Source organism: Bufo bufo, chromosome 8 (assembly GCF_905171765.1).
Source record: "Bufo bufo chromosome 8, aBufBuf1.1, whole genome shotgun sequence".
Lineage (NCBI taxonomy): Eukaryota > Metazoa > Chordata > Amphibia > Anura > Bufonidae > Bufo > Bufo bufo.
Window position 1 is genome coordinate 186,441,257 of NC_053396.1, and position 21,513 is coordinate 186,462,769.

A 21,513-nucleotide genomic window follows, 5' to 3' on the forward strand; every position below is an offset into this window, starting at 1 on the left:
CATTAGAGTCTCTCACGCATGGCTTCTCCGTGTGAGTTTTACACATACGACTCCGCCATTAGTCTCTCACGCCTGGCTTCTCCGTTTTAGGTTGGCACATTAGAATCTCTCACGCATGGCTGCTCCGTTTTAGGTTTACACATATGACTCCGCCATTAGAGTCTCTCACGCATGGCTTCTCCGTTTTAGGTTACACATATGACTCCGCCATTAGTCTCTCACGCATGGCTTCTCCGTTTAGGTTCACACATATGTCTCTGCCATTAGAGTCTCACGCATGGCTTCCCCGTTTTAGGTTACACATATGACTCCGCCATTAGTCTCTCACGCATGGCTTCTCCGTTTAGGTTCACACATATGTCTCCGCCATTAGAGTCTCACGCATGGCTTCCCCGTTTTAGGTTACACATATGACTCCGCCATCTGAGTCTCTCACGCATGGCTTCTCCGTTTTAGGTTTACACATATGACTCCGCCATTAGAGTCTCTCACGCATCGCTTCCCCGTTTTAGGTTACACATATGACTCCGCCATTAGAGTCTCTCACGCATGGCTTCTCCGTTTTAGGTTTACACATATGACTCCGCCATTAGAGTCTCTCACGCATGGCTTCCCCGTTTTAGGGTACACATATGACTCCGCCATTAGAGTCTCTCACGCATGGCTTCTCAATGTGAGTTTTACACATGCGACTCCGCCAGTAGTCTCTCACGCCTGGCTTCTCCGTTTTAGGTTGGCACATATGACTCCGCCATTAGAGTCTCACGCATGGCTTCCCCGTTTTAGGCTACACATATGACTCCGCCATCTGAGTCTCTCACGCATGGCTTCTCCGTTTTAGTTTTACACATATGACTCTGCCATTAGTCTCTCACGCATGGCTCCGCCATTAGTCTCTCGCGCATGGCTTCTCCGCTTTAGGTTTACACACAGGACTCCGCCATTAGAGTCTCTCACGCATGGAGGTAAAAAAATAAAAAATAAAAAAAAATTCCTCACCAGGCCCAGCTGCGCCGGGACTAGTCTCTCATCTCACCATAGCTAAGAGACTGATGGCCAATTCCTTGGCCAGTAATACTCTGAGGGCTTACAAGACAGCTTGGCGCCTGTTTCAGAGATATGAGAACACCTACCCGGCCGCTGGCTGGGGGCCTATCACTCACCTATTGGGCTTTGTCGGGGTTTTTGCCACTCTCAATTAAACCTGTCCTATAGCATTGTTAACTATACATGGCAGGTATTCAGCACCATTGGTACAGGCTACATCCGGACATACCGTCACTCTTCTCCGCCCACCCGATCAAAGCGGCGTTGAAGGGTTTGCGCAAGATGTCTGTTGTGAAACGACATGGGCATCAGCCATTTACCGGTAGCTTGTTCAGGCCGTGACAGGCAAACTGCAGGGTAAACCGTTCGGGCCGCAGGTTAGCGCTCTGGTAGAAACAGCCTTGTACCTGGCTTTCCATGGATTCCTCAGGTCAGGCGAGCTCATGGGCACCAATACGCTGGCTGGGTGCTTGCGGAAAGGTCAGCTCATCCGGCGCGGGTCCATCTATGTCCTCACCTTGGCCTCGTCCAAGACGTCACGGCCGGGGCAATCAGTGGCGGTCAGATACTTTCCCACGGACAGCAGATGGTGTCCGGTGCAGGCCTTGGAGGCTTGGCTGCGTAGTATTTAGTCCAAGCGGCATGTTCTCCCGTACTCGAACTATGCAATGCCCGGCTAACCACCGCAGCCTTTCTTACGTAAATTCAGGTTAGTTGACAGGTTCAGGGGTCGGTCCTCGCTGGATCACAGGACATTCCTTCCGCATGGGCGCGGCAGCGTCCATGCATAAGGTGCCAGTACATGTCATCAAACGGTTGGGTCGTCGCAGTTCCGCGTGTTCCATGCGTAATATCCCGGGTCCTTATACGAAATATCATTGGCTTTCGAGTTTTGGTCTGTAGTTTCTGTTATCAAGTTTTCAAACTCCTATGCATGGTTCTTTTGGCCCCTTTAGGCTACCCTTCGATAAACAGTTCCGGCATAACTCTGCTGCTTCTAGGTTGGGGGGGTGGAGTATAGGCTTAGGTAGGGTACCCTCTCAGCATGAGCCGATCCGAGCACAAGTGGTAGGCAATTAAGAGTGCCGCATTTGTGTGAGGGGAGGCGGGGCGTTCACTATTTAAACCTGGCCCTCCTCCCCCCACTTGTCGGTTCGAACTATTTCAACCCACCCAGGAGCCCTCCCTTCTTTCAGGTCTCATCATTGGGGTAGCCCCCTTTAGGCTACCCTTCGATAAGCAGTTCCGGCATAACTCTGCTGCTTCTAGGTTGGGGGGGTGGATTATAGGCTTAGGTAGGGTACCCTCTCAGCATGAGCCGATCTGAGCACAACTTGATCTTAAAATTCAATCGGGGTCTGAATCGGCCAAAATATTTGATTAAAGTATGAATTGATTCTACCTGAATCTAAAGTACTTTTTACTACCCGAAACATCTTTCTCTCTTAGAGCCCTTAGAGTGCAGCCTCCATTTCTAAAATTTGTGTCAGCTGGCTATCATGGGCATGTTTTTCGCTTAGAATTGGCATGTTGTTTGGTTGACTACCATGGGCATGTACATTGGTATTGGTTGCCAACCATGGGTGCGTTCACTGTTTGTTTTTTCAAATTAGTTCAGAATGGAAAGAAGACAATGAGCTGGGAAGGGACAGTTGCATATTTATCTGACAAGGGTGCTATGTAAATATTTTTCACCTGTCAAAGTACTAGAAAAAAAGGGCACATACACAAACTACAAATACATTCAGATCTGCAACCACACAATTCTTGTTCCAACATTGCCTAAAGCTAACCATACACATAAGATCAAGCTAAAGCTGACCATACACATAAGATCAAGTTTGACTACCACATGGTGGATCAATCACAAATTAGACTGATTGTGCAACAATCCACCAATAGACCTCATGCACAGGACCGTATTTTCCAAATGGACATATGGATGTGGACAACAAACCATATGCTGTCTGCATCTTTGCGGCCCAATTAAAAAGGAATGGGTCCGCATCTGATCTGCAACAAATGGGGATTGGATGCGAACCCATTTATTTTTAATTGGGCCACAAAAACGTAGACAGCACACAGTGTGCAGTCCACATCCATATGTCCATAAAACATGGCAGCATGCACATGGAACGGATTCATGTTTTGCAGATCTGCTGACCACAAAACACATACGGTCATGTGCATGAGGCCTTCACCATATATACCAGATATAGACACATGAAGAAAATGCAATAAACTGTTTCATAGATACCAGGTAGCATACTAACCTCAATAAAATAAAATAAATGAAAAACAAAAATATTACATACAAGAGACACAATACAGTCTAAAGTTTTTTTTAACACAGAATTATTACAGAAAATGAGAATTATGTTATATTGTTTATGTTAATCCAGACATGATCAATAAAAAAAAAAGATATATGATATTTTGTGGAAACTAGTCTATTGTTTTTTTTTACTTGATATCTTTCATACATTTAAGTTGCCTTCTTAGTTAGTAAATTCTAGAACTTCTAGGCTTCTTTTATGTAAGAAGTTTGTCCTGAACTCAGAAACGAGGGACAACCCTCATCTGGTATGAATGAGGTCTTGAAGCATTGGTTTTGGGCTCTGGTCTTATGCTCAAATTCTTTCTATCAACAGTGGGCTCCAAGGTAAACTTTTGCAGTATGGTGGTTAGAAAGAGGAAGAGCTCCATGCGAGCCAGGCCTTCTCCCATACACATGCGTTTACCTGAGAAGACAGAACAAGCACATACAATTAGAAATCACTCTAAACAAAGAGGTTCTCCGGTTTACAAAAGCCATTTTAATTGCCTCAATTCTGAGTTAATAGAGGAGGGGAGACTTCTGTTCAGTACCCCCATCAACAAACCAGTATGCAGAGTAAGTTTCAATGGGTATTGTGTAATGTTTCTTTTCTCCTGTGGGGGCACTGCAGTGTAATTGAACACACTGCTGGGTTCCATCACAGATCACAGCTAATATGGAAAAAATGTGTTCACTTAAGTTCTTCATACAATTTTTACAAAATAAGAGGTTTGGATTAGCATGCCTATTTTATGTATAAGGATATAGGAACCATTACTGTTATAAGGCCAATGTAACTGACATTTGTAGTTGTTATACTCTACTGTATATTACATTATCAAATGTAACAGAATCACGATTGTCCATGCAGTATCATGGAATCTGTCACTTAGCATGATTTGACATGAAGTATCGGTAGTATTCCATAGGACTGCCGGTAAATCAAATGAGTTATCTCAACTCAATAAGTCATAATAGTGTGCAAAAGAGATAGCTTAAAGACAAAGTTAGTTCTGGTTCATTAGTATTCTTTGATGTTCTTCCATGGGCCATATCAAAGAGGTAAATGAGAACAACTTTTCTAGCATGAACACTAGCTGAAGACTGTTAGATGTTACACATATGTTGCATCTGCTCAATTTCTAGCCATGACTTGACTGCAACCTGTGTCTTGTGTGCATATGATGTGTGCAAAGTCCAATGATGTCATAGATTCCTATGTTCTATCAAGTCATGTCCTTGGTCTTCCAAAACAGAACTTAGAAGTGCCAACTGCATCAAAATAGGAAGCACTCAAAATATTTTTCTATGGCAACCTGGATTAGTATAAAGCTCATTGTCATTTATAGCTCACAGATCCTTTTTTCTAGTTAGCACTGAACTAATAGGCAATGTATGATCACTTACCTGTAGAGAATGGCATGAATGCATCACTTTTCTTAAAACAACCATTCTCATTAAGAAAATGTCCAGGATCAAATTCTTCTGGATTCTTGAATTGTTTTGAGTCTTTCAAAACAGAAGTCAGGACTGGAAACACCATTGTTCCCTGAAAGTAAATGTATGAAATATATACATCTAGTAAAACCAGAAGTGTTAAAAGTCAGGTCTATGTCAGGAAATTACAGCCATGATACAGTGCATGGCTGTTTTAGGAGGGTTGCTATGCAGACCAGTCAAGTCCCAGATATTCAATGTATCTGTGAGACTGTTTCTAGTTCAGTCTCTGGCTGAAGTAGAGGATTTCATCCTTTTGCTCACTGCTACCCTTACCTGTGATTTTGTGTCCTGGTTCCAGATAAAGGTGCTACTCATTTGAACTCCTGGTAAACTGACTATAGTGTGTTTTCTGGATTTACCTCTAAACTGCTGGTTTGGCTTCTACTGATTCTGTTGGTATTCTAACTATATCTCGTTTTCTGGATTAACCCCTTGTCCACTATTTTGAGTCTATCCATCTCTCTTTGTTCTCGCCCTACTTACAGTATCTACTACTCTTTGCACTCTGGTCATTCTGTAGGTTTGTTCTAATGAACTTGCACCAGCTTTCTGCTACCTTACTCCACAGACATTACATGAGCCCCTAACAGCCAAATCCAATATTCCTTATGGCAGGCCCTGGTAAAGAACCTAAAGGTCCCCCTAGCTTCCTATCAGCCAGAGTGGTTAAGTAAGCCTGGTAGCACTTTTTGAGTTTGCTGGCTGTGGTTTTGGATCATGACTATAGTTTTTCTGACAGTATGGTTGGTAACAAGAAATGAACCAAGGCACTGAGAAGATCCGCACACCTTCTGCAGGAAGGGATATTCCCCAAAGGTAGTTCATGTTAATTTGCCATGATGCATATAGGTACCTTATTAATATGAATAATATAAGGTTTTAAACAGTAAAAGTTTAATATTGGCCTTCATTTGTATGCATTAGGGTTGAGAGAATCGAAGTATCCGAAGTGGACTTCGATCCGAATTTCAGGGAAAAGTCGATTTTCCACAAAGCCAAATTTCCTCATGCTTTGTGGTAACGGTAAAAAAAAAACCTGATCCATTTGAGTGCGAAGAGGCTTCCACGGCTATCTTGTTTGGAGATCCCACGTGATTGAAGACGCAGGCCAGTGTGATGACTTGATCACGCATGGTGGAAGATTTTGCGCAGGTTCTTCAATCAAGATGACCACAGTGGCCTCATCGCACTCAAACGGATCATGTATGTATGTTTTTTTCTTTTTTACTGCAATTTTAGGGAAATGTTTTTTTTCTTAACCTCTAAAAGGCCTACATTTTTACATCAGATGCCACGATCAGCAGTGAACGTGGTATCCGAGAGGTTCAATGGTAGGGGGGTAGCACTTCACTCGACACTGGTAAGCATAAAGGATAGGAATATGTGAAGAACTAATAGGTTGAGAAGACCAGCATAATGTACCTTTGGAATGTGATATCCTCTGAAGCTTGTGTCTTTGCTGGCAGCATGGGGTACTCCTAAGGGGACAATATCAGCAAATCTCTGGATCTCATGGATTACAGCTTCTGTATACGGCATTTTACTCTTATCTTCTATTGATGGACTACGTTCTTTGCCGATTACATTGTCAATCTCTTTGTAGATCTTCTCTAAAAAAAGAAAGAGAGTCCTGGTATAATTGTATCCATAGTGCAGCTACAATCAAACTAATAACTGAAGACTATCTGATTTTGATGAGTACTTAGGTGATATGCAATTAGTTACAACACAGATTCATAATGTGACTATAAAAATCTATGGCTGCAAATAACGTACTTCTATATGCCTCATTGAATATGAGAAACACACAGTCCTTTTTTATGTAGTCTTATGAAAATATTGCCATGTTCCATCACATGCCATATACAGAGATATCTTCCCTCACTAAATACAGAATCTTAGTGTGTTGTGGGGACAGTCTAGGACATATTTAGTTAGATAGGTGTGTGTTTTATACTGAGGTATAGCACACAGTCTTTTTCAGGTGAGTCCCCGTCCTCTTTTTACCCATACGGCATTCAATACAGGTTATACTTAAACCTGGCTTTCATTGTAGTTTGTTGCTTATTTTTTGCACTTGCAACACAAACCTTGCCATGTGGGTTCATTTTTGACTGCTGACTCACCTGTGTATTATATCCACCATACTTTTCCCTGGTCATTGGTCGGTCATTGTACCATGTATATTCCATTGATCAATATAAAAAATTCCTACATTTGATATGTGTGCTATCCCAGGGTGGCGCTGTTTTTCTGCTCCCATTCACTTTTTAATGGCATATCATTTACTTCTTTCCTTATATTTATATTGTTTTATCTTGTCATAATTTAATAAAATATATTTTTACTTTTTGGTACCATGAGCTCCGTTTTCTTGTTTTTTCGCTTATTTCACTCGGGAGCTAGTACCGAGTTACAGCTACGGGTGTCCTTCGTGACTATATTAGGTGGACACTGTTCTCTATCTTCCATCTGGACACCCTTGGTCTTTTTTGTTTTCCTTTTATAATAGATAGTAATACCTCCAAAAATAGTTATTACTTTTACATTCCCCATATGTCTACTTCATGTTTGGATAATTTTGAAAATGACATTTATTTATTTTTTGGGACATTAAAAGGCTTAGAAGTTTAGAAGCAAATCTTAAAATTTTAAGGGAAATTTCCAAAACCCAATTATTTCAGGACCAGTTCAGTTATGAAGTAACTTTGTGGGGCTTATATATTAGAAATCACCCATAAATCACCCCATTTTAGAAGCTACACCCCTCAAGCTATTCAAAACTGATTTTTACAAATGTTGTTAACCCTTTAGGTGCCCCACGAGAATTAAAGGAAAATGGGAATAAAATTTCAAAATTTAAATTTTTTTTTAGCAGATTTTAAATTTGTATCTCTTTTTTCTGCAATACATCAAGGGTTAACAGCCAAACAAAACTCAAAATCTATTACTCTGAATCTGGAGTTTACAGAAACACATGTGTGTTCAAAAACTGATGTATGGGCGTACAGCAGGCTCCAGAGTAGAAGGAGCACCATATGGCTTTTGGAGAGTGGATTTAGCTGGAATGGTAATTGGGAGCTATGTCGCATATGAAGACACCTTGAGGTGGCCCCACAGTGGAAACCCCCCAAAAGTGGAAAAAAAAGTGACACCATTCCAGAAACTACATCCCTCAAGGAATCTTTCAAGGTGCGTAGTGAGCACTTTGACTCATCATGTGTTTCATTTGTTTCACAGAATTAGGAAACACTTGGCTGTGAAAAGTAAAAATTGCAATTTTTTCCTGAAAAAGTTGCTTTACACCCCCATTTTTCACTTTCTCAAGGGGTAACAGGACAAAATGCACCACATATTTTGTTACCCATTTCCCCCCAAATACGGCAACACCCCATATGTGCTCAAAAAATGATGTATGGGCGCACAGCAGGCTTCTGAGTGGAAGGATCACCATATGGCTTTTGGAGAGCGGATTTACTGTAGCTGGAATGGTAATTGGGAGCTATGTCGCATATGAAGACACCCTGAGGTGGCCCCACAGTGGAAACCCCCCAAAATGTATCACATTCTGAAACTACACCCCTCAAGGAATATTTCAATGTGTGTATTTAGCACTTTAACCCATCAGGCATTTTACAGAATTAGGAATTGGAAAAATTGTGAAATTGTGAAAAGGAAAATTTTTTTTTTCCTGAAAAAGTTGCTTTACACTCACATTTTTCACTTTCAGAAGGGGTACCATGACAAAATGCACCCCACATTTTGTTACCCATTTCCCCCGAATACGGAAACACCCCATATGTGCTAAAAAAAATGATGTATGGGCGCACAGCAGAGCTCTAGAGTCAAACTGCTAAATATGGATTTTGCTGACCTGAATTGGCAGACATTGAATTTAGGTGCCATGTCGCATTTAAAAGATTCCTAAGGTCCCCAGAAATTAAAAACCCCATTTTGGAAAGAGCACCCCCATACGAACATTTTAAGTGGTAGAAAGGGTACTTTTCAGCAAACAGGTGTCTCACAGAAGGCAGAAACACTTGTTAAAGTATTTCAAAGCACACATTTCTGAAAATAAAAAATTACTAGCAGACCTCAGTTTTTCACTTTCACAAGGGGTTAAAGGAGAAAATACACCCCAGTATATGTTCCCCATTTTCATCCCATTCAGTAAACACTCCATATGTGCTTGTAGCCTTCTGTATGGGCGCACCGCAGGCAAACAACTAAATGTAAATTGGGCTGACCTGAATTTGCAGACATGGATTTTAGGTGCCATGTCACATAAAAAGAAATTCCTGAGGTCCCCAGAAATTAAAAACCCCAAGAGGTGACCCCATTTTGGAAAGAGCACCCCCGTACGAACATTTTAAGTGATGGAAAGGGTACTTTTGACCTAACAGGTGTTTCACATAAATGAATATGTAGTGTTTGGCGAAAAGTGGATCTGTAAGCGATGCGGACTAAATCAGAGATATAAGGTGGTAAAACTACAGGGTACATCATGGATGAAATTAAATTAATATTCAATGGATGAGTGGTAGATTTTAAAACACTCCTGCATGCACAGGCCACGTATTTCAGAGCAGGTTTCGAAGTGGTAAATGGTGTCTTTCCTTATCCTCCTTGTGACACACCCTGCATCTTTTTTGGGTCCTTCCCTTCCTTGCTGTCTGGGGGACTTGACCTGGAAAATGTTGCCCTGGTGCAACACGGGCACCATGAATTCCAGAAGTACTGGACCCTCCCCGGCCTGCTTTGAAAAATTACGGCCTTCATAACCACCTCTTGAAACCGAAGGAAAGTTCCTGTGTGGCCTGCAGATTGAAAAAGCACGTACGCATTGCACATTGCCATCTGTACAATGTGAACGGCCAGCTTTTTGTACCACACTTTCGTTTTTCGTGTAGGGCTTCAGAAGTTGATCTGAAAGATCCACCCTTTCCGTGTGCCTGTTTTAGTCCAAGATACAAATTGGTTTGGGGGTAGTGGTTGTGGTACCTCGTACAGGAGCAGGGGAGCTAGCATTAGTGTGAATGGTGGTCAGTACAAGTACGTCCCTCTTGTCCTTGTACTTAACCACCAGCATGTTCTCATGGAGGAGAGCCATGCTTTCACCCTTTCTCAGTGGTTTCCCTACCAGGGATCTAGGAAGGGCTCTGATTTTTGAGTAATGTGCCTCAAGCCACAGTACCTCTGGCAGTTAGGGACATGAATAGGGGGATGCTGGTATAATAGTTATCCACATAGAGGTGGTAACCCTTATCCAGCAGTGGGTGCAGTAAGTTCCACACGATTTTCCCACTAACTCCTAGGAAGTGGGGGAATTCTGGGGGTTCTATCCAGGAATCTTTCCCTTCAAAATGCGGAACTTGTGTACCCGGAGCTACTCTCACAAAGTTTGTATAACTTTATGCCATACCTTGCCCGTTTGCTAGGCAGGTACTGGCGGAATCTAATCCTCCCTTTTAAAAGTAATAGGGACTCATCTACACAGACATTTTTATCTGGGTTGTACACCTCAGAAAACTTGGTGTTAAAGTGGTCAATGACAGGCCTAACTTTGAACAGACGGTCAAGTGTTAGGTTGTTTTGTGGTGGGCACTGTGCATTGTCATTGTAGTGTAGGAATTTCCTAATTGACTCAAATCACTTCCGGGTCATGGTGTTACTGTAAATTGGAGTCTGGTAGAAAATGTCCGAACTCCAATATTGTCTAACGTTAATTTTTACAACGCCCATATGCAGCACGAGTCCCCAAAACTTCATCATCTCTTCTGCACTTACTGGGGTCCAAACTAGGGGTCTAGCGTATGGCGATGTAGGGTTCTGATCAATAAATAGTTGGGCGTATAAATTGGTTTGGGCCACCATTAAATTTACAAAATCTTCAGAGAAGAAGATTTTAAATAAAAATCTAGTTCAGTGAAGCCCGCACAGTCTATCTGTATTCCGGAGCTACCCTCAAAATCCGAAATTTGGGGCTGATAATAGTCAGGGGGTGGGGTCCGTAAGGGTTCACTCTGGGGGGCTGCCTCCCCTGCTACCCTGGGGTGCCTTCTAGAGGGTCCCTCATCAGCGGATGATGATGGGGTAGAGGTAAGTGGCATCCTCTTCTCCCTCACTGGCAGACTCAGTATCGGAGGCAAGCATGGTGTATGCCTTTTCAGCTGTGTATACACGTTGGGACGGACGGGCCATTTTTATTTTGTTGGGGTGTGACATGTGAAATATGTAAACCTTTATTTTGTGTGAGGTGTGTATGTTGTGTTTTCACACGTAAAGGGGCTTGTAATAAATTTGAAATTAATTTTAGAAGAAAAAAAAGGAGAAAAAAAAAGTATTTTCTGCACAAAAAAAAACTTGCAGTGCAAACTGAGCAGATGCAATCAGTAATGGACACTGCTAATCGGTGCTCAGTAGTTGCAAAATGCAGGCATGCAGATGGTGCGTTCATGCAAAATTCTAAACTGAAATTCATATATATATATTTTATTTATTTATTTTATTTTTTATATATATCTAACTAGCTACTACTAACTGCAGGTCTTTTTTCACACAAAAAATAAAAAAATAAAAAAATCTAAAATGTGCAGATGTAAATGAGCACACTACTGATCAGTGCTCTGCAGCACGAACGCACACAGATCGTGCGTGAGTGCAAAAACTGTAGTATAACTACCACTTACTGCAGGTCTTTTTGGAGCGTTGTTCCAGCCAATCACAGCGCTGGCAGGGGATGCCAAACACAGGTGTCCCCTGCCTCATCTCGGAGGAGACCAGTGCTGACCAGTTCAGCACCAGTCACCTCCCCTCAACCCGCCCCACAGCTGTGCATGCTGGTACGGTGTCATTCTATATATTTTGCCCAGGTCCTCCATATTGTGCATTTCCTATGTTTGAAAATGTTGTGTTCATGTAATGTACCTGGTTCACCAGAGGTGGCAGCAGACTTGACAGTGCTACTGTTAGAGAGAATGGAACCCACTCTCCATTCTGACTCTCGCTAAGGAAGGGAGAAGACTAGTTGGCCAGAGATTAGTTCAGCTTACCCCCTTCTAGGGAAAAGTTCTAAATTACAGTACCCCAGATAAGCAAAGTTAGCCAGCAGAGGACCTTCAGGTCTTCAGCATACAGCAAAAGAAAAGTTCCTATTTAAGCCTGTCTGCATAGCAAAGCCGAGATTTCTATTGCCTGACATTTTATGCTAAGACCTTCTGGTAACCAAGCAAATGTTGGAAGATTGTTTTTCTGATGAAAGTTTTTTCAAGTAAAGCTGCTAACAACTATATACAAGGTCTGGACTCAATTAATTCTACGACAAATTTACTTAAAAACAACCCCAGACGCATGTACGGACGCTGCATATACAGCTTCTGGAACTGCGATGTGCCTGTCTTCATTAACCAGCCAATCGCACTGCTTGGAGCTGCAGGGGGGCGGTGCAGCACCATGCTGCCCTTACCCGGTATGGATGCCTGCCGGTAAGTACAGCTATGGTTCCCCGATTCCCCCACGATCGTGCCCCAGGGCCCAGCGGACCTTGTGATATACATGTATGTCACTGGCCTTTAAGTCCCATCCAGATATGACATACATGTACGTCACAGGTCCTTAAGGGGTTAAGATATATAAAATTATTTTTCCGATATGGCGAATGGCGTAATGGAAAAAAGGTGCAAAATGGTCAATTTGTCATTTTTTTATTAGTTCTCCTACCCAAAAAAATGTAATAAAATGTGATCACAAAGTCACAAACATGTCAAAATGGTATCAATAAAAACTACAGATTGTTCCGCAAAAAAATTAGCCCCCACACAGCACAGTAGATATAACTATAAAAATGTATGGGGGTCAGAATATGGCAATATATAAAAAAAAAGTTTTTCAAAGTTTACATTTATTTTTACACTATTTAGACATAAAAAACCTATACATATGGGGTATCGCTGTAATCATACTAGAGATAGGGAATTGCAGGGAGATTGGAACAGTGGCTGGAACTGGATCAGTTTACACTCTACTGTCTTGTCCAGCCTCCATTGTCATCTCAGAGAGGATTTTTTAGGTTCTGATATGGCGTCCTCACACCCAAATGGACAACCTTGTCCTCCACAAGTGCATAAAACATCACATTTGTCAAAGTCAATGAGGCATGAATCTGGGAGTATTTTTCCCACACCTGCAGCTGATATATAGATCCACCATGCTGACAGTAGCTTTTTACCATTGGCCTGATCATAACACTGCCACTATCTGCCTACCATCATGTTCAATGCTGCATGAATGGTGCTGCTTCCGCTGCAACAGTTGCTACTCCACCATTACCTCTACCATTAAGTCTGCCAGCAGCACTTATACTGTCTTGTCTGTCCCATGCTGTGCTGCTACTGCTACTATTGCTGCCACTAATATATCTACACAGCTTACCTCTTCCACATCCACACTGCACTGCTTCTAAAAAAGGACTGAAAGGATAATTTTTTAAAACTTGTTCAGAACAAGCCACTGTTTCTTTTGACATTAGCAACTGTGTGAGTATATACAGGAGCAGGCATTTACCCCCATTAAGGCATTATTTTTGGATGCTTGTTCAGGACAAGTGCTTCCCACACTGTGTATATATACTGTGTGTATATAAATACAGGCAAATAAATGCTCCTATTAAGGCATAATATTTGAACCGCTTATTCAGGACAGGACACTTTTTTTGTATAACACAGTGTGTGACTTAAAAAATAGCTCTCAAAGACAACAGGTTGAACTGGATGTACTTAATGTCTTTCGGCCTTACAAACCATGTTACTATGTAATACTAGTGTCATTTCGGCATCCTCAGATCTACGTGTTGTGAAAAATAGTGTGATTTTACCTTGTATTTCGGGATATTTCATGAGTATAAGTAAACTGTATCTCAGTGTCAAACTTGAAGTCTCAGTTCCAGCAAAGAATAAGTCTAATATTGTTGCCTGTAAGTTCTCTTCATGAAATTCTGTGGCTGGATTACTTTTTTCCTAAAATAATTTAAATAACCATTATTTTAATTGTAAAACATTATCAAAGCCCCCAAAGGTTTTTAGATAAAATAGAAGTAAAGAAAAAGTGCAATGTTTTCCATGGCAATCAATAGAACCAGGGCCGTCTTTAACAAGGGGCAAAAGGGGCAGCTGCCCCAGGCCCAGTTGCTCCTGGGGGGCCCAAGGCAGCTGCCTCTTGAGCCCTGCTAGCCACTGCCCTGGGTGTCAGGCTGTCAGCTACACAGGGGGTGCTGCAATGCCAGGCCTGCCGGCACTCCAGGCAGCGTACTGTGAGAGCTGTGATTCTCTAGGACCTTAGATGACATCATCACCATGTAACCAGTAACCTAGCAATATTACTGGTCACATGGCTATGAGGTCATCAATGTCCTTTCTACCAGGAGTGTTGCTGTAGAAGTTTGCCTTAACTGTGGAGCTTTTTTTGTGAAGATTCAATCAGAAAAAGGTGACAGGGGCTGTTATGCTAATATACTGTAAACTACTGTATAGTGGGGTGCTGTATAGTGTGGGGGCCTGTATACTGTGGGGGGCTGTATACTGTATACTGTGGGTGCTGTATATTGTGGAGTGCTATACTGCTGTACTGTATAGTGTGGGGGGCTGTATACTATGGGTGCTGTATATTGTGGAGTGCTATACTGCTGTACTATATACTGTGGGGTGCTGTATACTGTGGGTGCTGTATATTGTGGAGTGCTATACTGCTGTACTGTATACTGTGGGGGTCTGTATACTGTATACTGTGGGTGCAGTATATTGTGGAGTGCTATACTGCTGTACTGTATAGTGTGGGGTGCTGTATCGTGTATAGTTTGGGGTGCTGTATACGGTGAGGTGCTATACTGCTCTACTGTATACTGTGAGGTGTTGTATACTGTGGGCTGCTATACTGCTCTACTATATACTGTGGCGTACTGTATAGTGTGGGGTGCTATACTACATACTGTGTGGTGCTGTATACTGTGGGCTGCTATACTGCTCTACTATATACTGTGGGGTACTGTATAGTGTGGGGTGCTATACTACATACTGTGTGGTGCTGTATACTATAGGGTGCTATACTGCATACTGTGGGTTGCTGTATACTATAGGGTGCTATACTGCATACTGTGGGGTGCTGTATACTATAGGGTGCTATACTGCATACTGTAGGGTGTTGGGGTGCACTGGAACACTAGGGTGAGCCGAGCCCTGGTCTCCTTCCTGCAGAGCGGTGCCCACTTCCAGCCTGAGCCCAGCTGCCCAGAGCACTGATCCTGAGCCGCTGGAGTCTTCAGCACTGGAACTATTTACAGTCATTCACTGTACTCTAGCAGATGTGTGGATTTTTGTGTGTGTGTTGTGATGGAGGGCGTGATTGCCTGCTAAGGTGTGGGAAGGCGGGATCCAGGGGGCCCAAGTAAATTTTTGCCCAGGGTCCAATCAATATTAAAGACGGCCCTGAATAGAACGATTGCTTAAAGATCTTATACTTGAACTTTTTATGGACTCCCTACAAATATTTTATCTCAAAAGTCCATGAGATACTAATTCTCCCTGTGGAGAGTGTCTAATAAGTTAATTAGACTCCTTACATCTATTTGTTGCTCTCAACAAAAATAAATAATACCTCCTTGATCTTGACAAAGGCATCTCACCCAGTTTTATCTGCTCTGCAATCATCCTGAAACACCAGTCTGCAGATGAGGTACTGGCTTGGCTAAGTTGTCCTGGCGGTTTAAATGGTGAAACAATGACTTACACGATAGCTATTTTAATAATCTATAAACTCACCTCTTCCATCTTCATGAGGAAGCAGTCTATGAAGTCTCGAGGGCAGTTCTCATCTAGGGTGGCTCGGTGGCTTTTCATTGCATCCTTAATAAATTGTTTCAGGTTGTTTACAATTTTGAAGATCCCTTGGTGAGGACCAGGAATGTAGGCCATCATGGTTGGGAACATGTTAAAAAGCTAATTGAGAAAAAGTGTGGAAAAAGTGTGATAGAAAAAAATCAGCATTAATATTCTTCTGTTGCATGAGTGTGATATTTACATTCATTTCATAGTTCAATATTTTGTATGCATACTTTTACAATATATTTTGTATTGCCACAGTGCATCTAAAATAAAATAAAAAATTCTATCTTTGCAGATAGTCTTGATTGAAAAAATATATTTTGTGTCTACAGCTTTTATGCTGTCTTGTGTATTTCCATGGTTACAGAGTACAAATAAACCTTGTCTGGTCTGATCCTGCAGTCATGCTATTATTTTTTCCTTATTTCTTGCTAAGCTGGCAAATCCAAGACGATGAGGGCTGATCAAAGGGCATATGATCACAATATTAAACTACAACAGGCTTGTTTTAGTCTGTAACCATGGATACACATAGGTTTGCATGCTGAGGAATACCTTGTAACTCCTGAGAGCCAGTTCTCACCTGCCATGTGCCATTTATAATACCTGTGTCTCATTATATTTGTAGCTCAGTGGGCTAACACCTTGACCTGGGGGCAACTGTTACCTCTGCCACATAGGTACACCCCTTTATAAAAATTGCAGACACAATATTATAGGCTATATTAATCAAGACTATCTGCAAATCTCCCTTATTATAATAGCTTCTTTGAAGATGTTCTGTTCAAATTTTGTGCCAAGGCTGCGAGAATCTCTGATTCAAACCAAAGTGTCCAGACATCCGATAATAGATGCATCCATAATTATATATTACTATATTCTCAGTCTAAACAGACCAATAGGATATATAGAATAGATATAGGAAATGGGCACCAGGCAGTTTACTTTAAACCATGTGAGCAGTGAAACCCTATAATTCTTGTAAATTTACATTACTTACATTGCACCCATATACCTAACATAGTATCAAAGTTTAAGGATAAAAAAATACATATGTCCATCCGGGTAGGCTTGATTTCCTGCAAATTTGATCCACAGGAAGGCAAAAATCACTCATAAGGGAGAAGAAATTTTTTCTCATTTTAAGGGAAACCATTCCTTTCCGACTCCAATCAGGCAATCAAATAACTCCCTGGATCAACAAACCTTCTCCAGAATTCTAGTTACTATAACCAGTAATATTATTACACTCCAGAAATAAATCCAGGCCTCTCCTGGTCTCTCATGAGTTCACCATCACCACCTCCTCAGGCAGAGAGCTCCATAGTCTCACTGCTCTTAACGTATAGAATCCTCTTCTATGTTTGTGTAGAAACCTTCTTTCCTCTAGCCATAGAGGATGTCCTGTTTTCACGGTCACAGTCCTGTGTATAAATAGATCATGGGAGAGATCTCTGTACTGACCCCTGATATACAGTAGTTATACATAGTTAGTAAATTATCCCTCAGTTATCTTTTTTCTAAACTAAAAAAAATATATTTTTCATAATCTTTCCGGATATTGTAGTTCACTCATTCCAGTTATTACTTTAGTTGCCCTCCTCTGAACCCTTTCTAGATCTTCTTTGTATTTCTTGTGCATTGGTGCCCAAAATATTACTCAATACTCAACGTGTGGTCTGACTAGTGATTTGTGGCAGATATTTCGTAATGCTTACCTGCCCTGGACGACTGTTGAACAACTGGAGAAGATCATGAACATATGACAAGAGAGTCAAGTATTTTTGGTCTTCATAGTCAAATCTTTCACCAAACACAACCGAGCAAATGACATTGGAAACAGCGAGCCGTAGAGCATATGTGGGGTCAATTGGAGCATCTGTTATTCAAAATAAAAAGATGGTCAGTCACGGCTTTAACCATATGATATACACTCACCTAAAGAATTATTAGGAACACCCGGTGTTGGACCCCCTTTTGCCTTCAGAACTGCCTTAATTCTACGTGGCATTGATTCAACAAGGTGCTGATAGCATTCTTTAGAAATGTTGGCCCATATTGATAGGATAGCATCTTGCAGTTGATGGAGATTTGAGGGATGCACATCCAGGGCACGAAGCTCCCGTTCCACCACATCCCAAAGATGCTCTATTGGGTTGAGATCTGGTGACTGTGGGGGCCATTTTAGTACAGTGAACTCATTGTCATGTTCAAGAAACCAATTTGAAATGATTCGAGCTTTGTGACATGGTGCATTATCCTGCTGGAAGTAGCCATCAGAGGATGGATACATGTTCTCATTCTGTTTACACCAAATTCGGACTCTACCATTTGAATGTCTCAACAGAAATCGAGACTCATCAGACCAGGCAACATTTTTCCAGTCTTCAACAGTCCAATTTTGGTGAGCTCGTGCAAATTGTAGCCTCTTTTTCCTATTTGTAGTGGAGATGAGTGGTACCCGGTGGGGTCCTGCTGTTGTAGCCCATCCGCCTCAAGGTTGTGCGTGTTGTGGCTTCACAAATGCTTTGCTGCATACCTCGGTTGTAACGAGTGGTTATTTCAGTCAACGTTGCTCTTCTATCAGCTTGAATCAGTCGGCCCATTCTCCTCTGACCTCTAGCATCCACAAGGCATTTTCGCCCACAGGACTGCTGCATACTGGATGTTTTTCCCTTTTCACACCATTCTTTGTAAACCCTAGAAATGGTTGTGCTTGAAAATCCCAGTAACTGAGCAGATTGTGAAATACTCAGACCGGCCCGTCTGGCACCAACAACCATGCCACGCTCAAAATTGCTTAAATCACCTTTCTTTCCCATTCTGACATTCAGTTTGAAGTTCAGGAGATTGTATTGACCAGGACCACCCCCCTAAATGCATTGAAGCAACTGCCATGTGATTGGTTTACTAGATAATTGCATTAATGAGAAATAGAACAGGTGTTTCTAATAATTCTTTAGGTGAGTGTAAGTCACACATTTGAAAAACATGGAAAATGCTAAGAATTACTACACAGAGTATGTCAATCTCACTACAGCTAGCCCCAAATCTCAAGTATTTGGCAGATTGACAGTCTGCTTATCACATATCTTGGTGCGAAAGAAAGATTGAGCATGCTGGATTTCAACATGCCAAATCTTTTATTCGCCCAGAAACCAAGCATGCATGTTTATTGGAGTGTTCAAGGAGATGGCTGCTGGCCAACTTTTGGATGACTGACCTGAGAGTATAAAACATTTTGAAACTTCACACACCTTTTTCCTTCATTAATTTGTCAGCAAGAAATCTGGCTTCTTCTTGGATTCTTTCTTCAATGCTCCTCTTTCCCATTCCAAAATTTCTCAAAGTTGTCAGAGAAAATCGACGAAGTATTTTCCACCTTTCTCCACTGCTTGCAATGACCCCTGTAAGTTCAAGTATACATTTAAAGCAATTGGCTAGGACAGGGATGGGCAAAGTGCGGCTCTCCAGCTGTTGTAAAACTACAACTCCCAGTATGCCCAGTCTGCCTATAGCTATTAGCCTGCAGCAGGGCATGATGGGATTTGTAGTTTTACAACAGCTAGGAGAGCCGCAGTTTGCCCATCCCTGGGCTAGGATTAGAAAAACATGGATGACTTCTTCAAGCAACCTACTGTCATTCATAGCAGGAACCATTATAGTGGCCAGAGCAGGTAGGATTAATGGAGTTTTCTTGGTATGACCCCAAAGTAGTTTTTCCATGAAATATGATTGAATCTGCGGCAGATTCTCTGATACCGATGTGAACAGAGCCTGAGTGTTTCACGCAGGAAGCCTTACATTTGGACATTGGTCATCTTGTGTGTGCGCAACAGTCAATGTTGGCGAAACAGCTAGGAGTGCACCACCAATGAGGTGAAGTGATGCGATTGCCTCAGGCAGCACCAGGTAGGGGAAAGAGGGGGGCAGCAGAAGGGGGATTATTACCCTGTATGTTTTGTAGCTCTCTATGTAATGTTTTCCAAGTATGTCTTTAAGAGTAGGGCTGGAGGGAAGGGGTTAGGTTAAGAAATTGACATTGGGGAGTTGTGGCGCGATTTCAGTTTTTGCCTCAAGCAGGAGAAAAACTAGGTGTATCCCTGAACACAGAACCAAGAATGTTATTTCACTGCAAATATAGGCAAATGCAGTGGAAATCAAAATATTGGACAGTGTTCTCCTGTGACCTCTACCTGCTGATAAACTACACCTCTCAGCCTTCCCTAAAAGCCAGCTGCTGCCTGGATATGTAAGGAGTTGTAGTTTTCTAACATATGGGGGTAAATGCTAATGCAGATAATGTAGACTTTTCTTGGTCTCCATGCCTCTCAATTGTCCTGAATCTGGTGGGACAGGGACAGATTTCAGCGACTGCCCTTCAGTCCCATGAGGGATGCAGCATGTCCCACTTTCAACTGCATCTACATCCTCAACACACAGATACAGTCGAAAACTTTGTTGAAGCAGGGTGACATCAGCTCCCTGTTCTACCATGTTCCTGTCCTTTACCCTCTGCCACAGGCAAGCATGATGCAGTAATGTCATTGCATCTGCTGAGCTGAACAGGAGAGAGCACAAGCCAGAGGATGATGTGCTCTGATTATTGGGGCCAGGTGAATTTCCTAGTTTATTGTTTTGAAACTACAGGGGTATCACTATTGTAAGGGGGTCACTAAGAGGGCAACACTATTGTAAAGGTGGAACTAAGAGATCAACACAATTGTGAGGTGCCCCCTCACATTAATGTTGCCCTCTTAGTGAGGGGGCACTAAAGGAGAAAAGCTTTTGTGAGGGGGCAACACTGTTGAGAAAAGACACTAAGGGAGAAACATTACTGTAATGGAGAACTAATGGGGCAACACTATTGTGAGAGGGGCACCAAGGTTGCATTGTTTGTGTGAGAGGGTGAAAAGAGAGCATAGCTATTGCAGAGTCATAACTACTGTTTTGGAGCACAAAGGGGTAATTCTTATTGTAAGGGAAACTCTAAGGGAGCACTGAAGGGGCTTAAATACTGTGAAGGGGAACAAAGGAGGCCCAATCACTATGTGGGGACACTATTATAGCATGTCACACAAAGTGGTCACTGTCAAAGTGTGCAAGGTATAAAGGAACACAGAAGAATGGAAAAAGAAACGGTGGCTTAACCAAAAATGTACTGTATAAATACAAATTTTGTCTGTCTTTGCTTTCTGTTTCTCAAGAAATATATATATTTTTTTATATCTGAATTATATAGTAAACCTCAAGGTACCAAGCAGGGAGGACACCACATAAAGAAATTCAGAGTAACCAAGAAAGCAGAACCTGATAAATCGGTTATAGAAAGAAAAATCTGCTCGTGAAATAGCCATACATCCAGAAGCAGACTGGAAACTGGAAAAAAAAAATCTATAAAAAACGGCTCGATGTAGGTGGCTCTAAAATGGACCAAAGGCAGGGCGGCAAAAGTAGGGGGTCAGCAATACCATAGTGCAACTTATAATACTGCCATTCTCAATAGGCTTGAGAAGGGCTAAGGAGTAGCCGAAACGTCGCACGTCTGGGTTGCTTGTACTCTGCCTTTTAATGGTGGTCAGCACCAGCTGCTTCATCCTGAGGACGGTGATACAATTTAATTCAGGACACCAGCAGTCGTCAACCAGATAAATACTGTAAGTACCCGATGCTCCAGCATTAATTAGCACTGAGAACATCAGATAATTATGTACCAGCCCACCAGGAAATGACCTTGTACTGTCTATGGCCAGACTGTACCTGCATAAACCCCCC

General features: G+C 42.0%; 1 protein-coding gene across 3 annotated transcripts in view; it reads right to left on the reverse strand.

The window, feature by feature from the left end:
• Positions 1-3,373: 3,373 nt before the first annotated feature.
• The window catches only part of LOC121009418 (cytochrome P450 2G1-like), a 130,878-nt gene continuing 112,738 nt past the window's right edge, over positions 3,374-21,513 (reverse strand). For 2 of the 3 annotated variants that reach the window (XM_040442527.1, XM_040442526.1), the window contains exons 3-9: positions 18,996-19,145; positions 17,457-17,617; positions 15,676-15,852; positions 13,737-13,878; positions 6,287-6,474; positions 4,772-4,913; positions 3,374-3,788 (exon numbers count right to left, since the gene is read on the reverse strand). In XM_040442527.1, the coding sequence (XP_040298461.1) occupies positions 3,604-3,788; positions 4,772-4,913; positions 6,287-6,474; positions 13,737-13,878; positions 15,676-15,852; positions 17,457-17,617; positions 18,996-19,145 (1,145 nt within the window). In that variant the 3' untranslated portion in view covers positions 3,374-3,603. Of the gene's footprint in view, positions 3,789-4,767; positions 4,914-6,286; positions 6,475-13,736; positions 13,879-15,675; positions 15,853-17,456; positions 17,618-18,995; positions 19,146-21,513 lie in introns of all 3 variants that reach the window. The other variant, XM_040442528.1, reaches the window with a different exon arrangement.